Source organism: Pantherophis guttatus, chromosome 4, assembly GCF_059756535.1.
Source record: "Pantherophis guttatus breed Tessera chromosome 4, ASM5975653v1, whole genome shotgun sequence".
In the NCBI taxonomy this organism is placed as follows: Eukaryota; Metazoa; Chordata; class Lepidosauria; order Squamata; family Colubridae; genus Pantherophis; species Pantherophis guttatus.
The window spans coordinates 3,779,749-3,797,730 of record NC_142066.1 but is presented as its reverse complement, the minus strand read 5'-3'; the positions used below and the strand labels follow the sequence as shown (position 1 = coordinate 3,797,730).

Here is a 17,982-nt window from a genome sequence, read left to right as displayed (position 1 = left end):
GTTATTAAATGAATCGGTGCAGTTGTTACATGAGTCACGCAGGTTGTTAAGTGAATCCGGCTCCCCCCCCAATTTTGCTCATCAGAAGGTCATAAAGGGGATCACACTGCGACCGTCGTAAGTACATGCCGGTTGCCAAGCATTTCAATTAGTCGTAAGTGTGAAAAATGGTCCTAAGTCACTTTTTTTTCAGTGCCATTGTAACTTTGAACGGTCACTAAACGAATAGGTGTAAGTCGAGCACTACCTGTAAATATTGCAATAGGAGGGGGAAAAATAACCAATCAAAGGATTTTCTTGACTTTAGGACAGTGTCTTCCAACCTCGGCAACTTTAAGACAGGTGGACTTCGACTCCCAGAATTCTCATGCTGATCCTTTAAGACGGATGGACTTCAACTCCCAGAATTCTCATGCTGGTTCTTTAAGACAGATGGACTTCAACTCCCAGAATTCTCGTGCTGGTTCTTTAAGACAGGTGGACTTCAACTCCCAGAATTCTCGTTCTGGTCCTTTAAGATGGGTGGACTTCAACTCCCAGAATTCTCGTTCTGGTCCTTTAAGACAGGTGGACTTCAACTCCCAGAATTCTCGTTCTGGTCCTTTAACATGGATGGACTTTAACTCCCAGAATTCTTGTGCTGGTTCTTTAAGACAGGTGGACTTCAACTCCAAGAATTCTCGTGCTGGTCCTTTAAGATGGATGGACTTCAACTCCCAGAATTCCAATACTGGTTCTTTAAGACGGGTGGACTTTAACTCCCAGAATTCTCGTGCTGGTTCTTTAAGACAGGTGGACTTCAACTCCCAGAATTCTCGTGCTGATCCTTTAACATGGGTGGACTTCAACTCCCAGAATTCCAGTGCTGGTTCTTTAAGACAGGTGGACTTCAACTTCCAGAATTCTCGTGCTGGTTCCTTAAGATGGGTGGACTTCAACTCCCAGAATTCTCATGCTGGTTCTTTAAGATGGGTGGACTTCAACTCCCAGAATTCTCATGCTGGTTCTTTAAGATGGGTGGACTTCAACTCCCAGAATTCCAGTGCTGGTTCTTTAAGACAGGTGGACTTCAACTCCCAGAATTCTCGTGCTGATCCTTTAACATGGGTGGACTTCAACTCCCAGAATTCTCGTGCTGGTTCTTTAAGACAGGCGGACTTCAACTCCCAGAATTCTCGTGCTGGTTCTTTAAGACAGGTGGACTTCAACTCCCAGAATTCTCGTGCTGGTTCCTTAAGACGGGCGGACTTCGACTCCCAGAATTCTCATGTTGATCCTTTAAGACGGGTGGACTTCAACTCCCAGAATTCTCATGCTGGTCCTTTAAGATGGTCTGACTTCAACTCCCAGAATTCCAATACTGGTTCTTTAAGACAGGTGGACTTCTCCCAGAATTCCCCAGCCGACATAAATCTACCTGTCTTAAAAATTGCTCAACACTGCTGAGAAGGGGATTACCAGGCTTAGAACAAAAATGAAAAAAAGCACATTTTTATTTTCAACCTCTAATGTTCTGTTCCTTCTCTATTATTTGGAGTTGCAGGTTAAGGCAAGCAGGGGAAAAAAAACCTGTTCTCCAGGTGTGATTTTTTTTTCCTCAGGTAACAGGGGCAGCCAAGGTGAAGGTTGGAGGCTGGGTTTTCTAGCTGTGGATGGAAGGATTGTCCTCACGAATTTGAGAAATGTTGGACTAAAGGTAAAGGTTCCCCTCGCACATATGTGCTAGTCGTTCCTGACTCTAGGGGGCGGTGCTCATCTCCGTTTCAAAGCCGAAGAGCCAGCGCTGTCCGAAGACGTCTCCGTGGTCATGCGGCCGGCATGACGCGACGCCGAAGGCGCACAGAACGCTGTTCCCTTCCCACCAAAGGTGGCCCCTATTTTTTTCTACTTGCATTTTTTACGGGGTTTCGAACAGCTAGATTGGCAGAAGCTGGGACAAGTGACGGGAGCTCGCCCCGTTACGCGGCGCTAGGGATTCGAACCACTGAACTGCCGACTTTTCGATTGACAAGCTCAGCGTCTTAGCCGCTGAGCCACCGCGTCCCACCAATGTGGGACTACGTTTCCCATAATTGGATAAGCGTGGCTGTACTGGCTCAGGAGCATGGGTCTGGGATTCAGCACACCCGGAGGGCAGGTGTGAATAAATTATTTTGTAGACCAGGAGTTTATAAACGTGGTGATTTTAAGGCCTGGGGACTTCAACTCCCAGAATTCTCCAGGCCAGCTCTTTTTTTTTTCCAACTTTGCTGAAGTCAAGATATATTATGTTTACCGCATTCCCACCATCTATTAAGAAAGTTAAAAACATGGGATAAAGTAATCCAGTCGCATTTATTCTCATCCCATTCATGCTGGGAAATCCTTTGCTGGCTGGGGAATTCAAGTCCACAAGTCTTAAAAGTCGCCAAGCCTGCTTGCAGGCAGAAATGCAACCGGTGCAGTTTTAATTCGGCAGAAAGTGGAGAGGTGATGTCAGACTTAGATCAACCTGCCACCGGTTTGGGAAAGTTGAAAATGGAGAATTATCCCAAGGGGGGGGGAGAAAAAAGGAAAATAACACATTATGCTTTCAGTTTGGAACTCGGCACGCCGTAAAAAATTGAAATACAACGAAGACGTCCGTGAAAAAAGCTTGTGGCTCTTTTCAGATACTCTGATTTTTTTTTGCCACGGAATTGCCCCAGTCCTCACCTTACAATGTTTAGTGACCGTACCATACGACGATTTAGGATTGACGAAGCCGAGTTGCAGAGATTGAAGATGAACGAAAAAAATCTGCCTTCAGTAACCGACGGAACTCCCTGCCACAAGATGAGGCGACGGTGATAAGCTTAAGTTGGTTTGCAGAATCAAATCGGGTGAAGCGATAGATGGAAAGGCACCGGATACTTTTCATCTAATCCTGTGGTTTCTCAACCTTAACATGGTGGATTTCAACTCCCAGAATTCCCCAGCCAGCTGGGGAATTCTGGGAGTTGAAGTCCACCCATCTTAAAGGGGCCACGGCTGAAAAAACGCAAACTCAGCTGCTGTACAGAGTTTTTTTGCATCACAATCTGATATCTCTTGTTTGTTTTGTTGCTATGTTTATACGATTGCATCTACCATGCCTCTGTTCCCTGCTAATTTTGGGCGTTGTGCCCGATGCAGCAATATTTTTATGCTGCAATAATTTATTGCAATCATTTTATTGTGCCATGTTCCCTCCTGTGGGGTGTGCCCAGTTTAGGTCATCCGTTTTATTCTCAAAGAGAGAGGCTTCCTGCGCCAAGTTCCCCCTCGGAGACGGTCCCCCCGTAGAAGTTGCACTTCCTGGCGGGGTAGAGGGGAAGACAAACAGCGTACACTCACGGTTCTTACTGGTAGACAGAGTCCTCGGTTTAGAACAATTAATTTAGCGACCGTTCAAAAAAGGGATGTAAGGAGCGTTTTTCACACTTAAAGACCTTTGCAGTAGCCAGGAGTGGGATTCAGCCGGTTTGGACAAAACGGATGTTAATTTTAATCTGGTTCGCCGAACCGGTAGTTGCAAGGACCGGCTGAGCCCGCCCAACCTGCCCCGCCCCTCCCAGGAGTCTCCACGCAGCCCATTTTGGATGCCAGGTAAATGCAGGGCCCGCGCAGAGGCTCTGGGTGGGCGAAAAATGGGCCTGTTTCCGGCCTATTTCTGGCCTCCGGAGGGCCTCCGGAGCCTGGGGAGGCTGTTTTCGCCCTCCCAGAGGCTCAAGGAAAGCCTCTGGAGTCTGGGGAGGGTGAAAACGTCCTCCCCCCATGTGGTGCAGAAGGCTGAGTTGGCCACACCCACCATGGCCACGCCCATCCAGAAACCAGGCAGAGAACCTGAAATTTCTGAATCCCATCCCTGGCACTCTCCCCCAAATCACATGATTAAAATTCGCTTGGCAATTGACTCATATTTATGACGGTGGCAGGGCCCCCGGGGTCGCGCGATCCCCTCGTGCGACCTTCTCCGAAAGCAGGGACGCCAGATTCACTTAACAACCAGGTTACTAAATGAAGAACCGCAGTGATTCACTTTACAACGGAGGCAAGAAAGGTTGTAAGACGGGGCAAAACACACGGAACAAGTGACTCCCTTAACAACAGAAATGTTGAGATCCGTTGCGGTCGTAAGTCGAGGGCTATCTGTAGTCCTCGACTTTCGACCCCAGTTGGGTCCAGAATTTCAACGGCTAAGCCAAACGGTTTTGAAGTGAGTCACATTGGATTTGGCCGCCTGTTTTCCCCACGGTTGTTAAGCAGATCAGTGCAGCCGTTAAATGAATCACAGGGTCGTTAAGCGAATCATCCTTCCATAGTCTGTCGGCAAGGTCGCAAATGGCGGTCACATGACCCTGAGATGCTGCAACCTTCGGAAATACCTGCACCCCAAATTTGACGAAGTGATGCTGGGGGATGCTGCAACGGTCGTTAAGTGCGAGGACTGCTCGTCAATCACCTTTTTTCCCCACCCCGGTCACTAAACAAAAATGGTTGTAAGTTGAGGACTACCTACTCTTTCAAATCAACAGGATCGACGGCCGGGTTGAATGCAAAATAATAATAATAATAATAATCTTCATTTTAGCAGAATAACAGAATTGGAAGGGGCCTTAAGAGGTCTTCTAGTCCAACCCAGGCAAGAAACCTTATATACCGTTTCAGACAAAAGGCTGTCCAATTTCTTCTTCAAAACTTCCAACTTCTGGTGGCAAGCTGTTCCACTGGTTAATTGTCCTCGATTGTCAGGAAACCCTTAATTTCAGGTTGCTCCTCTCCTTGATGAGTTTCCATTTGTTGCTTCTTGTTCTGCCTTCAGGGGCTTTGGAGAATAGGTGGATCCCCTCTTCTTTGGGGCAGCCCCCCCCCCAAATATTGAAATATTGCTATCCTGTCTCCCCCTAGTCCTTCTCGTCATTAAACCAGACAGACCCAATTCCTCCAACCGTTCCTTATACGTTTTAGCCTCCCCTCATCATTTTGGTTGCTCTTCTCTGCACTCTTTCTAGAACAGGGATGGCTAACCTTTTTGCCGGCGCATGCCAAAAGCGGGGGGGGGGGAGCACGGGGGAGTCGTGTGCGCGTGTGCCCATACCCATAATTCAATGCGGCCCCCTGTGCATGCACGAGTGACACCCCCCATGCTCCCCCCACTTTTGTCACGTGGGCCCGTTTTTTGCCCTCCCCAGGCTCCAAGAAAGCCTCTGGAGGCCAGAAACGGCCCATTTGCTGACGTCCAGTGGGACCGAAAGTCCCATTTTTTGCTTTCCCCAGGCTCCAGAGCCTTTCTAGGAGTCTGGGGAGGGCAAAAACAGACCTCCCCCCCCCCCCAGAGGCTCTCCAGAGGCCAGAAACGGCCAGTTTGCCAACTTCCGGTAGGCCCAGAAGGCCTGAAAATCAGATGTGCGTGCCAGAGCTGAGCTAGGGCATCGGTCGCGTGGCCACTGATATGGCTCCGGGTGCCATGTGTGGCATGTGTGCCATAGGTTCGCCATCGCGGTTCTAGAATCTCAACGTCTTTTTAATATCGTGGCGACCATTTTGTTTTTTATTTTTAACCTTGGATCAAAAGACGACGACGACGGATCGAATTCAAGGCACGGCTAACTGGTTAACAAACGCCGGGAGGCACATGAACAGATCGCGGCTTCCCCCACCCAGCCCCGGTTTTGCGTATCAAAGGGCCAGGAAGTTGATACGATCGTGGATTATTGTCTTTTTTTTTTTTTCTTTGGCTGGGAGCCTAAAAAAAAAAAATAAATATTGCCACATGAAGTCAGTTTGAGGTATCGGAGAGGCCGATGAACTCGTCTTAGCCGAAGGAACCGGTGAAGGCAGACGCTGCGTTCTCCTTTGGTGTTTCAAACCCTGCCAGTCCGTGGCTCAATTTTAGCCCATGATATGCCACCTGCCCTGGGGCATTTCTTTCTTTCCAGCCTGGGAAAAGACTGCAGGGCCCTGATGCTCTTACCTAGTTGGGTCATGAAACGTCTGCAAGAAAGAAGATAGAAGGAGGAAGAAAGGAAGAGAAAGAGAGGGAGGGAGGAAATAGAGGGAGGGGATGAATGAGTGAGGGAAGGAAGGAAGGAAGGAACAAGAAAGAAAGGGGAGAGGAAGGAAGGAAGGAGAGAAGGGGGAGAGAGGGAGGAAGGAAGGTAGGGAGGAGAGAAGGAGGGGAAAAGGAAATAAAGGAACAGAATAGGAAGGAAGAAGGAAAGGAAGGAAGGAAGGAGAGGGAGAAGAGAAGGAAATAAAGGAACAGAGAGGAAGGAAGGAAGAAGAGAGGAAGGGGGAGAGAGAAAGGAAGGAAGAAGAGAGGAAGGGAAAAAGGAAATGAACAGAATAGGAAGGAAGGAAGGAAGGAAGGAAGGAAGGAAGAGATGGGGAGAGAGGAAGGAAGGAAGAAGAGAGGAAGGGGGAGATGAAGGAAGGAAGGAGAGAGGGAAGAAAGAAATAAAGGAACAGAAGGAAGGAAGAAGAAAGGAAGGGAGAGAGGAAGGAAGGAAGGTGAGGGGAGGGAAAATGGAAATAAAGGAAGAGAATAGGAAGGAAGAAGGAAAGGAAGGAAGGAGAGAGGGTGGGAAGAAAGAAATAAAGGAACAGAAGAGGAAGGAAGGAAGAGAGGAAGGGGAGAGGAAGGGAGGAAGGAGAGAGGGAGGGAGGGAAAATGGAAATAAAGGAAGAGAATAGGAAGGAAGAAGGAAAGGAAGGAAAGAGAGCGGGAGGGGAGAAAGAAAGGAACAGAAGAGGAAGGAAGAAGGAAAGCAAGGAAGGAAGGAGAGGGAGAACAGAAGGAAATAAAGGAACAGAGGAAGGAAGGAAGGAGAGAGGAAGGCGGAGAGGGAAAGGAAGGAAGAAGAGAGGAAGGGAAAAAGGAAATGAACAGAATAGGAAGGAAGGAAGGAAGAGATGAAGGGGGAGAGAGAAAGGAAGGAAGGAAGGAAGGAAGAAGAGAGGAAGGGAGAGAGGAAGGAGAGGGAGGGAAAATGGAAATAAAGAAAGAGAATAGGAAGGAAGAAGGAAAGGAAGGAAGGAGAGAGGGAGGGAAGGAGGGAAAATGGAAATAAAGGAAGAGAATAGGAAGGAAGAAGGAAAGGAAGGAAGGAGAGCAGGAGGGGAGAAAGAAAGGAACAGAAGAGGAAGGAAGGAAGGAAAGAAAGAAGGAAGGAAGGAAGGATGGATTCTGGGGAATTCTGCAAGTTGAAGCCCACCCGTCTCCAAATTGCCAAGTCTGAGTAACAACCGAAGCCTGTATCCAATTAACAAGCTGTTAAAAATCAGTGGAAACACCAAATTACCCACTTCAAATATGTTTCTTTTCTGTCTGGGCCCTCAGGGCAGGGAGATAGCAGGCCGGAGATTAGACCCTTCCCCTACCCGGACCTGCAAACCCCTCTCCTCCTTCACAATTTTTTTTTTTTTTTAATTTTGACTCTCGCTCTTTTCTGGTTTTTCCAAATTCTGGCCTCGGGCCTTCGCAGATGTCTCTGTGTGTTTGTGTGTTGATAAGGACGGGGAGGCAGTCCTGGCACACAAAAAATCAAATCAAATCAAGGAGGACAAACCCCAAAATCTACAAAATGACAACCTTGCGCGATAATCAACGGTTGCCACCACAATTCTCCAAAATTGGTGGCGATGGGGCAAAAAAAATAAAACCCCTGCAAAAATTGCAAAGAGAGATGCCGACGGGAAAGACGAGCAAAAAGGTTGTGGCCGGGCTGGAAGCCAGGCAGGCAGGCAGGCGGTGTTGTGTCTTGTACGCCCTGCCCTGTTTGCAGGGTGTACAAACTTCTCCTAGAGAAATGTAGCAATGCAAGGCACACACAACCCTTCAGGGGTTGTGGGAGGCCAAAATTCCTCAGCCGGTTCAGTGGCGCGAGGTCGGGGATAATCATCATAATAAAACGAATGGTATTGCGAGCCGGGGACCAGTTCCACCAGTAAAAACAGAAGCATTTAGTCTCCTGCAAGCTTTGCGGGGATGCTTCTGTCTGGTTTTTAAGCAAAGGGAGGGAACGATTGCCCTCCCCGTCTGGGTTTAATTCTTTTCGGGGGTGTTTTTTTTTTTTTTTTGCATCCACCAGATCAGGGATGGCGAACCGGAGGGCCCAAACGGCAACCCCAAAGCCGCTGATTTAGAGCCGAGTGCCAACACGATAATTTAAGCTGAAGGATGAGGTTTTGCGACCAAAAGTAATGATAAGCGAGGCAGACGTTCAGCTAATTGTTCTAAGAAAGAAAGAAAAAAACAAAAAAACCCCGTGATAAATGCACTTTGGTGCCCCTTCATTTTTCTCCCCCCCCCCGCGCTTTTGAAATATTACGTTAAGCAACGATAAAAAAGAAAAACTTTTGTAATATTATTTCTTTTTCCCTCCCTCTCTCTTTCCCCCTCTCTTTCTCGCTCTCTCCCTCCCCGCGCTCTCTGTTCCCCTCCCTCTTTCTTTTCACCTCTCTCTTTTTCTCCCCCTCTCTCTTCCCCTCCCCCTCTCTCTGTCCCTTCCCCTCCCTCTCTCTTTTCACCTCTCTCTCTTTCTCCCCCTCTCTCTCCCCCTCCCCCTCTCTGTCTCTTCTCCTCCCTCTCTCTTTGCACCTCTCTTTCTCTCCCTCTCTCTTCCCCTCTCTCTTTTCACCTCTCTCTCTTCACCTCCCTCTCTTTCTCCCCCTCTCTATTCTCCCCCTCTCTATTCTCCTCCCTCTCTTTCCCCCTCTCTTTTCCTCCCTCTCTCTTTCTCCCCCTCTCTTCCCTTCCCACTCTCTCTCTGTCTCTTCCCCTCCCTCTCGTTTTGCACCTCTCTTTCACTCCCTCTCTCTTCCCCTCCCACTCTCTGTCTCTTCCCCTCCCTCTCTTTCCCCTCCCACTCTCTCTGTCTCTTCCCCTCCCTCTCTCTCTTTCCCCCTCTTTCTCTCTTTCTCCCCCTCTCTCTTCCCCTCCCTCTCTCTTTCCACCTGTCTTTCTCTCCCTCTCTTTCCCTCCCTCCTCTCTCTTCCCCTCCCCGTCTCTCCTCCCCTCCCTCTCTCTTTCCACCTCTTTCTCTCCCTCTCTTTCCCTCTCTCCTCTCTCTTCCTCTCTTCCTTTCTCTTCCCCTCCCTCTCTCTTTCCACCTCTCTTTCTCTCCCTCTCTCTCTTTCTCTCCCTCTCCCTCCCTCCCTCCCTCTCTCTCCCTCTCCTGCGAGCTGGGGCAATAGACGGGGGTGGGCTTCCAAAATTTTAGCAAGGGGTTCTCTGCCCGGTTGCTGGGTGGGCATGGCCATGGTGGGTGTGGCCTAGTCGGCCTCTTGCACCACAGCGAAGGGAGGCATCTTTGCCCTCCCCGGGCTCTGGAGGCTTTTCTTGAGCCTCCGGGAGGGTGAAAACGGCCTCCCCAGACTCTGGAGGTCCTCTGGAGGCTGGAAACGGGCCAAATTTCCAGTAGGCCCATTTTTCGCCCTCCCCGAACCTCCGTGCACATCCGGCATCCAAAACGGGCCACGTGGGGACTCCTAGGAGCGGTGGGATTGGCGGGGCGGGGCCAGCCAGGAATGGGGGTTCTCCGAACTGCACAGAATCTTAGCTAGAGGTTCTCCCGAACCCTTGCGAACTCCCAGCAGCCCCACCCCTGGCGATGGCGTGAGCGCCCATAGAGAGGGCCCTGAGTGCCACCTCTGGCATCACAATGGGGAAAGCTGCACCGGTTGGTTTTCCATCTGACCCTTGGTGCCCCCTCCCCTCCCTTCCCCTAACCCCCCGTCTTGCTTAAAAGAAACAGGGCAGGCAGGCAGGCAGAAGTCATTGGGATGGCAATTTGGTTAATTTCGTAGCCGGGGGGCGGCGGTCATCTGAAGCTCAAAATAGCCTCCCCCGAACGATGAATCGCTTAATGACAAGGGATCATGTTATGACAAAACCTTGCATTTATCGGGGCGGCTTGTTTGATGTGGTGGTTGGGTCCTGTTTGAGGAAGTACGTTGATCTTTCTGGGTAATTTTAGAGGGTTTTTTTTTTTTTTTTGCTAGAAGACTCCGAGGACTCCCCTACAACCCAGCTCAAATTCCCACCACGTTTTTTTGAGATGAGAAATAACCCCGAATTATCGTCCGAGGACTACGGTTGTTTTTAAAAAATAAGCGTTAAACACACACACTAAGCGCTAACACACACACAAATCCGCGTTGCAAGTCCAGGGGGAAAAAAAGGAAAAAAAATGTCAGTAAGCTTGTCGGAAGCCAAAACGGACCATCTCTAGGAAGATGGTTCATTCTGGAACGGCCGTTCCTGCAAAGGATTCGGCTTGGGAACAGACGATTCCGGGTTTTTTTTCAACGGGTCCGATGGAAAAATGTCACGTTGGAGGGTTGCATTTAAAACTCAAAATTCTAGAGCAGAGTTTCTGGCATGTGGATGTCAACTTGCAGAATTCCCTAGGTAACCTTACGAAGGAAAGGAAGGAAGGAGGGAAGAAGGGAGGGAAGGAAGGAAGGAGAAAGGGAGGAAGGAAAGAAGGAGAGAGAGAGAGGGAGGGAGGAAAGGAAGAAAGGGGACAAGAAGGGAAAGAAGGAGGGAGGAAAGGAAGAAAGAAGAAAGGGAGGGAGGGAGGAAGGTGGGAGAGAGGGAGGGAAGAAAGGAGAGAAGAAGGAAGTAAAGGAGGGAAGGAGGGAGGGAAGGAACGGGAGAAGAATGGAAAGAAGGATGAAAGGAAGAAAGGGAGAGAGGAAGGAAGGAAGGCGGGAGGGACAGAGGAAAGAAAGGAGAGAAGGAGGAAATAAAGGAGGGAAGGAGGGTGGGAAGGAAGGAGAAAAAGAGGAAAGAAAGTAGGATGGAGCGAGGGAGTGAGGAAAGGAAGAAAGGGGAGAAAAAGGGAAAGATTGAGGGAGGGAGGGAAGGAAGGAAGAAAGGAGGAAGGGAAGAAGGAGGGAGGGAAGGAAGGAGAAAGGGAAGAAGGAAAGAAGGATGGAGAGAGGGAGGGAGGGAAGGAAGAAAGGAGAAGAAGGGAAAGAAAGAAGGAGGGAGGGAAGAAAAGAGAAAGGGAGGGAAAGAGGGAGGGAGAGAAGGAAGGACAGGAAGAGAGGGAGGGAGAGAGGGAAGGAAGTAAAGAAGGTGAGAAGGAAGGAGAAAGTAAGGAAGGAAAGGAGGACGGAGAGAGGGAGGGAAGAAAGGAGAGAAGAAGGGAAAGAAAGAAGGAGTGAGGGAGAGAAGGAGGGATGGATGGAAGAACAGGGTGGGAGGAAAGAAAAAGAAGAAAGGAAGGGAAGGAGGAGAGGGAGGGAGGGATGGAAGGAAGGAGTCAAAGAGAGGGAGGAAGGAAAGAAGGAAACTACACTCCTTTCCATCCCCAAGGTGTCAAATATAGTTGTCAATCAATAAAAGATTGCCGTTGCCAAGTTTGCAATCAGCCAGGTGTCCCCCTCCCAAGACTCAAAGATGATCTCCAAAACAGATCCCCACCGGATCCCTAACGTCGCCTAAACACTACCGGCTACTTCCACATTGCCGACCTCCGACCTTTGCTGATTTCGTCCCTTCCCAGACTCATCCCAGGGGGGATGTCATGAGGACTAGAAACCCGACGGAGGAACCGTTCGTCGGCCAACACTTACCGACCAGGAACTCGAGGCAGATCCGGTGGTCCTCGTAATCGAAAGGCTGCTGGAAGTGAAGCTTCATCTCGAAGGGCTGCCCACGGCGGATGATCAGGTTGTTGTACTCGTACTCGTCGGTGTGATGGGCGCATCGGTTGGTGCCCGTGCGGCTGCTCATTAAATCAATCTTTTTGATGACCAGCATGCCCTCTGCGGGAGGAAAAAGGAAAGGAGGGTCACTCACTCTGGCCACAAACGTTTTTGCATCCTAATCAGGATGGGTTGCTACAGGTTCGTCCCTAATCAGGGTGGGTTGCTACAGGTTCGTCCCTGTTTGGGCGCCCGGACGTTGTCAAATACGTTCTGCGCATGCGCAGAAGCGAACTGGCAGCAAAGGTAAGTGAAACCCACTTCTGATCCTAACCCAGATTGCGGTTCCGAAGACCACGAAAGAAAAGTTGCCGAAATCTAAATTTTCAGCCGATTTTTTTAAGGGTTCGCGAGATGCAAAAACCTGAGGTAAAAATTTCTTCCTCCAAACTGGAATTCAATTCAGAGAGGAGAAGATGAAGATGGGTGCAACTATTGAAGCTTTCAACCCGTACAGGCAGTCCTCGACTTACGGCATCTCGTTTAGTGACCGTTTGAAGTGACAACAGCACTGAACAAAGGGACTTGCGTCCATTTTTCACACTTACGACCGTTCCAGCGTCCCTAGGGTCACAGGATTTTCCATTTGGATGCTTGACAACTGACTCGCATTTATAACGGTAACAGAGTTGGAAGCGACCTTGGAGGTCATCTAACCCAACCCCCTGCTCACGCAGGAGACCTGGACTAGGGATTCGAACCACCGAACTGCCCACCTTTCTGATATGACGGTCGCAGTGTCCTGGAGTCCATTTTGCGAACTTCGGACAAGCAAAGTCAATGGGGGGAGCCAGATTCACTTAACGACCGTTTCACTGACTTAAAAACTGGGGGGATTCACTTAACAGCTGTGGCATCGTAAAATGGGGCATAACTCACAAAACAAATGTTTCGCTTACCAACAGGAATTTGAGGCTCAATTGTGCTCGTAAAGCCGAGGATTACCTGTATTTCTCAACCTGGGCTACTTTTAAGATGGCTGGACTTCAACTCCCAGAATCCCCCAGCACAGCATAGAATTCTGGGAGTTGAAGTCCACCCAAGAAGCAATGGGTGGAAACTAATCAAGGAGAGTCCCTTCCACATCTATTCTGATTGAAATTGGGTGGGATTTTTGTACCCGATTGAGCTCATCTTCCACCCCCCCCAAATCTCTCTCAGATAGTCTCTCAGACCCCCCTGGATGACTTACCCCGGATGACGGGATCCGTCCGCCGGGCTCCCGGGACTTCGCCGGGCGCCGGTGTCCAGTCGCTGTCATCCCGGTGGCCCGCGCAGCACCGGCAAAATTTGTGAAACCAACTTTGTTTCTTCCTCCTGGGTGCCGGTTCGACGGCATTCGGCTGGCGTACCCGGTAGCTGACGTTGGCCCACCGGCCTGCATCCCCCCGCGGATCCGATACAGGCATGGCGTCTGTGGAAGAGAAAGAAGAGGGGCGTTTAGAGCCGCACGGTCCCCAAATCCGAGCTGAGAAAACAGAACCAACTTTTTTTATCCGGTTCATCGTTTCCCCGTTTGCACCTGAGAGGAAGATGGAGAGGCGATGAGAAAGACGAGGTAGAGATACCGGAATGGCATCGGAGCCCCCCAAAGACAGGCTGGCAGTGCCAGGCGAAAAGCAGCCGAGTGTACCCCCGTGGGGTACGATACAATTTCTGGCTATGCAATTGTATTTCAGGAAAACTCACAGCTTGTCTACATCGTTCCCAGACACTTAAATATTCCTCTAAAATCCAGGGATGGGATTCAGCCGGTTCGTACCGATTCGGACAAAAGGGTAGTTACAATGAGCGGCTGGGCCCACCCCCTTGCCCCGGCGCTATCCCGTCTTATACAATCGCCATGGTTTTGACACAACATGCATGTGTGTTAGGCGCGCGCACAAGCAAAGCTATCCCGTTATATAAAATCGTCGTGTTTTTGACGCAGTGTGTATGTGCGCAAGTCGCGCACGCACACATTTTTGATTCTGGATGAACCAGTTGTTAAATTATGCGAAGCCCACCTCTGCTAAAATCACTGAAACAACCCTGTGAGGTGGGGCCGGTCTGTCTCACCCCGAAGGCATCCAGCTGGCTTTCGTACCTAAGGCAGGACTAGAACTCACCGCCTCTAGCTTTCTAGCCTGGTGTCTTAACCACTAGACCAGGGTCTCCAACCTTGGCAACTCTGTGGACTTCAACTCCCAGAATTCCCCAGCCAGCTCCCCCCGCCCACTTTGCTGAAATCAAGATATATTACGCTTACTGCATACCCACCATCTATTAAGAAAGTTACCCTACATGGCTGACTGAGGAATTCTGGGAGTTGAAGTCCACAGGTCTTAAAGTGACCAAGGTTGGAGACCCCTGATTTAAGACGTATGGACTTCAACTCCCAGAATTCCCCAGACAGTTCTTTTTTTCCCATTTTGCTGAAAGCAAGATATATTACACTTACTGCATACCCACCATCTATTAAGAAAGTTACCCTACATGGCTGGCTGGGGAATTCTGGGAGTTGAAGTCCACAGGCCTTAAAGGGGCCAAGTTTAGTGATCCTTACTGTAGTACGGCATACTGACTTTCTTTAACTTAAATTAGAGACATCCGCCCGCTTTGCCTGGACATTAAGCCTCTGTTTAATCATGGTTTATGAAACAAGCCAGCTTCAAGAGCCTAGATAGACTCTACAAATACTTGCATCCCTGCCATTCAGCCATCACCATTCAAGGACAAGCTAGCTAGCTGCATCACATTCAGCCACCATTTGATTGATTGAGGTTCACACCATTTAAACCACGATGGGTTGAATTCGCAAACCGTGTTCAATCCCAAACCCCAGATATAAAGGTCTGTTTTTATTTCTGCAATATTTTTAGTTTTACCAGCTGGGACGCTCCTTGCAAAAGGGTTCCTCTCCTCAGGTTTAGTATTCCGGCAAGTTCCCCAGGTGAGTTTTATTTAAAAAAATAAGACTTTTCTTAAAGGTACAGGTGGTCCTTGACTTACAACAGCTCATTTAGCGACCATTTGAAGTTAGGATGAAACAAAGCGACTTATGTCTGGTCCTCGCACTTACAGCCCTCGCAGTAAGGGACATTCTGGGAATATTTTGACTCTTTTTTCCTCACGTTTTTTTCCATGTTGGGTCTAACATGGTAAAGGCAATCCTCGACTTACAACAGTTCATTTAGTGACCGTTTCAAGTTACGACGGCCCTGAAAAAAATGGAACTTAGGACTGTGTTTCGCCCTTATGACCGTTGCAGCCTCCCCTTGGTCGTAGGATCAAAATTTGAATGCTTTGCAAATTGGTTCCTATTTATGACAGACGTCGTATCCCGGTGTCACGCCATCCCCTTTTGCGACCTTCTACAAAGCAAATCCGATGGGGAAGGCAGATTCGCTTAACGACCGTGTTCCTGACTTAACAGCTACAATGATTCACTTAACGACAGTGGCAGGAAAGGTTGTAAAATGGGGCAAAACTCACTTAACAAATGCTTCACTTAGCAACCTAAATTTTGGGCTCAATTGTGGTCACAAGTCGAGGACAACCTGTACAGGCTGCTCCTCAACTTATAACCATTCAGTGACCATTGAAAGTTACAAGGGCACTAAAAAAAAAAGGGGGGACTTTACGACCGGTCCTCGCACTTACGACCATTAGATTATTGTCACGGTTACACAATCCAAATTGGGGTGCTGGGCATTTACGACGGGGGATCACGTGATCGCCGGCTTCCAACAAGCCAAATCAAGAGGGGAAGCCAGTTTCACTTAACGACCATTTGATTCACTTAACAACTTCAGCGATTTGCTTAGCAACCGTGGCCAAAAAATGGTCGTAAAATTGAACGTGACTCACTGAAACCACCGCCTTACTTCACAAGGGAAATGTTGGTCCTGATTGTGTCGTAAATCGAGGGCTAGGACCCTAGTCCTTGACCTACGACACAATTGGGACCAACATGGTTCGAAAGGCCTCACCGGCTGGGAAAAAACTGTTAAACATGGGATGCCAAATCTTCCGGGCGTATCCGGATTCAAAACTTCCCGTAGTCAGCGATGTTCACACATATCCTGCAGATACTTTGTGAAGAAATTGTGAAGAAAACACAATTTGCTTCCCGCTGCGCTTCTTAATTTGAAATTCCGAGCACGGGTAGGCCTCTAAGCCCCGAATACAAGAAATCGTAACATGTGCAAACCCTTTGCCACAGTTCTGAGACTCTGCTTTCACCCACTCAGCCTTGTGACCAGGCCTCGACCCAGTCTTTCCCTCCAATGCCGACGTGCCAAGTTTCTAGTCCCTAAAGGGCTTGTGCAAGCTTTTTGTCTCCCTTCCCCTTTCTTTGTCCCCTGACTCAGCGTCGGCTGGGGCTTCCGGGAAAGGAGAGCGAGGGTCAGTGGGCCAAGGGGAGATTCTCGGCCTCCCTCTCCAAAGCCCACCCAGCAATTCTGCTGTCGGGACAGATGTGGACAGATGCGGAGAAGGGAAAGGAGGCCAAAGGGCCAGAAGGAACCGAAAGGCCGAGATAGGAAAGTAGAAGAAAGAACAAACTGTACTTTCACAGGGTCAGGGGTTGGGGAGGGGGGGAACTCCTGATAAAATTTGGGCCCTGGCCAAAGCCGTCCAGATATCAAACGGATGAAAAAAAAAACGGGTCAGGGGTTCAACCAACATCTGCTTCACAGCTTTGTTTTCCATGCTGGCTTAAATCTCCTTCTCCATAACCCTAAATGTCCTGGTTTTTTATTTTATTTTAAATTTTATTTCCTCTGGGTGGGTGGACTTCATCTCCCAGAATTCCCTTGGCAGGGTGGCTGACTGAGGAATTCTGGGAGTTGAAGTCCACAGGTTTAATGGCCTTTTGCTGTACGGCAGGCAGAGGTGGTATTCAGCCGGTTCGCCCGTACCGGTAACAGAAATCGCGAGTGGGCCCGCTCTGGTTCTATGCCATCCTGTTTAGGCATGTTTTTGAGGCCAGGCACATATGTGGAAGGGGCGCACGCCAGCAAAACATATGCGCGGAAGGCCGGGCGCATGCGTGGACGGGGACGTTTGCGAACCCGGTAGGGAAAGTAAAGGGATGTGGTGGCGCAGTGGCTAAGACACTGAGCTTGTCGATCGAAAGGTCGGCAGTTCGGTGGTTCGAATCCCTAGTGCTGCGTAACGGGGTGAGTTTCCGTTATTTGTCCCAGCTTCTGCCAACCTAGCTGTTCGAAACCCCGTAAAAAATGCAAGTAGAAAAATAGGGACCCCCTTTGGTGGGAAGCTAACAACGTTCCGTGCGCCTTCGGCGTTGAGTCATGCCGGCCACATGACCACGGAGACGTCTTCGGACAGCGCTGGCTCTTCGGCTTTGAAACGGAGATGAGCACTGCCCCCTAGAGTCGGGAACGACTAGCGCATATGTGTGAGGGGAACCTTTACCTCATACCTAGGGAAAGTAAGTGAATACTACCCCTGACGGCAGGGGTGTCAAACTGACGGCCAGCAGGCCGGATATGTCGTGCGCAAGCCATGCCCACCCCAGCTCTGCGAAGGGGAGAACGTCGCGAATCGTCGCGTGACGGCAACGTGACGCGGCGAGTTTGACACCCAGTGCCGTACGGCAAACTGACTCTCTTACCTTACCAGTTAGAGACCTAAGGCCTCTACATTTGTCTTCGACATTAAGCCTCTGTTTAACAATGGATAAAAAACATATGCGGCTTGGCCACCTTTATCGCTTTTTTTTTTTTTGATAGGGTAAATCGCTTAATAGAAAGCGGGGATTCAGTAGATGTAATATACCTTGACTTCAGCAATGTTTTTTTTTTTTTAAATAGCCCATGAAAACTGACTGGGGAATTCTGGGAGTTGAAGTCCACCCGTCTTCACGGTGGAGAAACACTGAGATTGGAGCGCCTCTATTTAGATCTAATCTTGGGGTAAGGATAGTCGGGTAAAACCTCCAGCTTCAGGGGCAGTCTACCTGAATAATGACTCTCCCGGGACGGAAGAGTTGCTTGAGTGTGACAGCAGGTCAAACCTACCCTTTGAACAGACCGCTGCCATCTCTCAGAAATGGTGTAGGTAGGGTCTCCTGCTCGGGCCGGGGGGGTTGGACTAGATGACCTACGAGGTCCCTCCCAGTTCTTGTTATTCTATTCTAAAACGTTGCAACCTGGCTATCTTTCAAATCAGAGAAGAGAGGCTCGCTCAACCGCTGCTGTTTGGCAAACCATAACTAAACCACGGATTGGTGTGATGCAGTGGTGGGTTGCAACCGATGTTACC

General features: G+C 49.4%; 1 protein-coding gene across 1 annotated transcript in view; it reads right to left on the bottom strand.

The window, feature by feature from the left end:
• Window positions 1-17,982, bottom strand: part of TGM1 (transglutaminase 1) — a 66,227-nt gene that overhangs the window by 29,668 nt on the left and 18,577 nt on the right. Inside the window, exons 2-3 of the mRNA XM_087891646.1 lie at window positions 12,908-13,129; window positions 11,584-11,775 (exon numbers count right to left, since the gene is read on the bottom strand). Of these exons, the coding sequence (XP_087747772.1) occupies window positions 11,584-11,775; window positions 12,908-13,124 (409 nt within the window). The 5' untranslated portion in view covers window positions 13,125-13,129. The remainder of the gene's footprint in view (window positions 1-11,583; window positions 11,776-12,907; window positions 13,130-17,982) is intronic.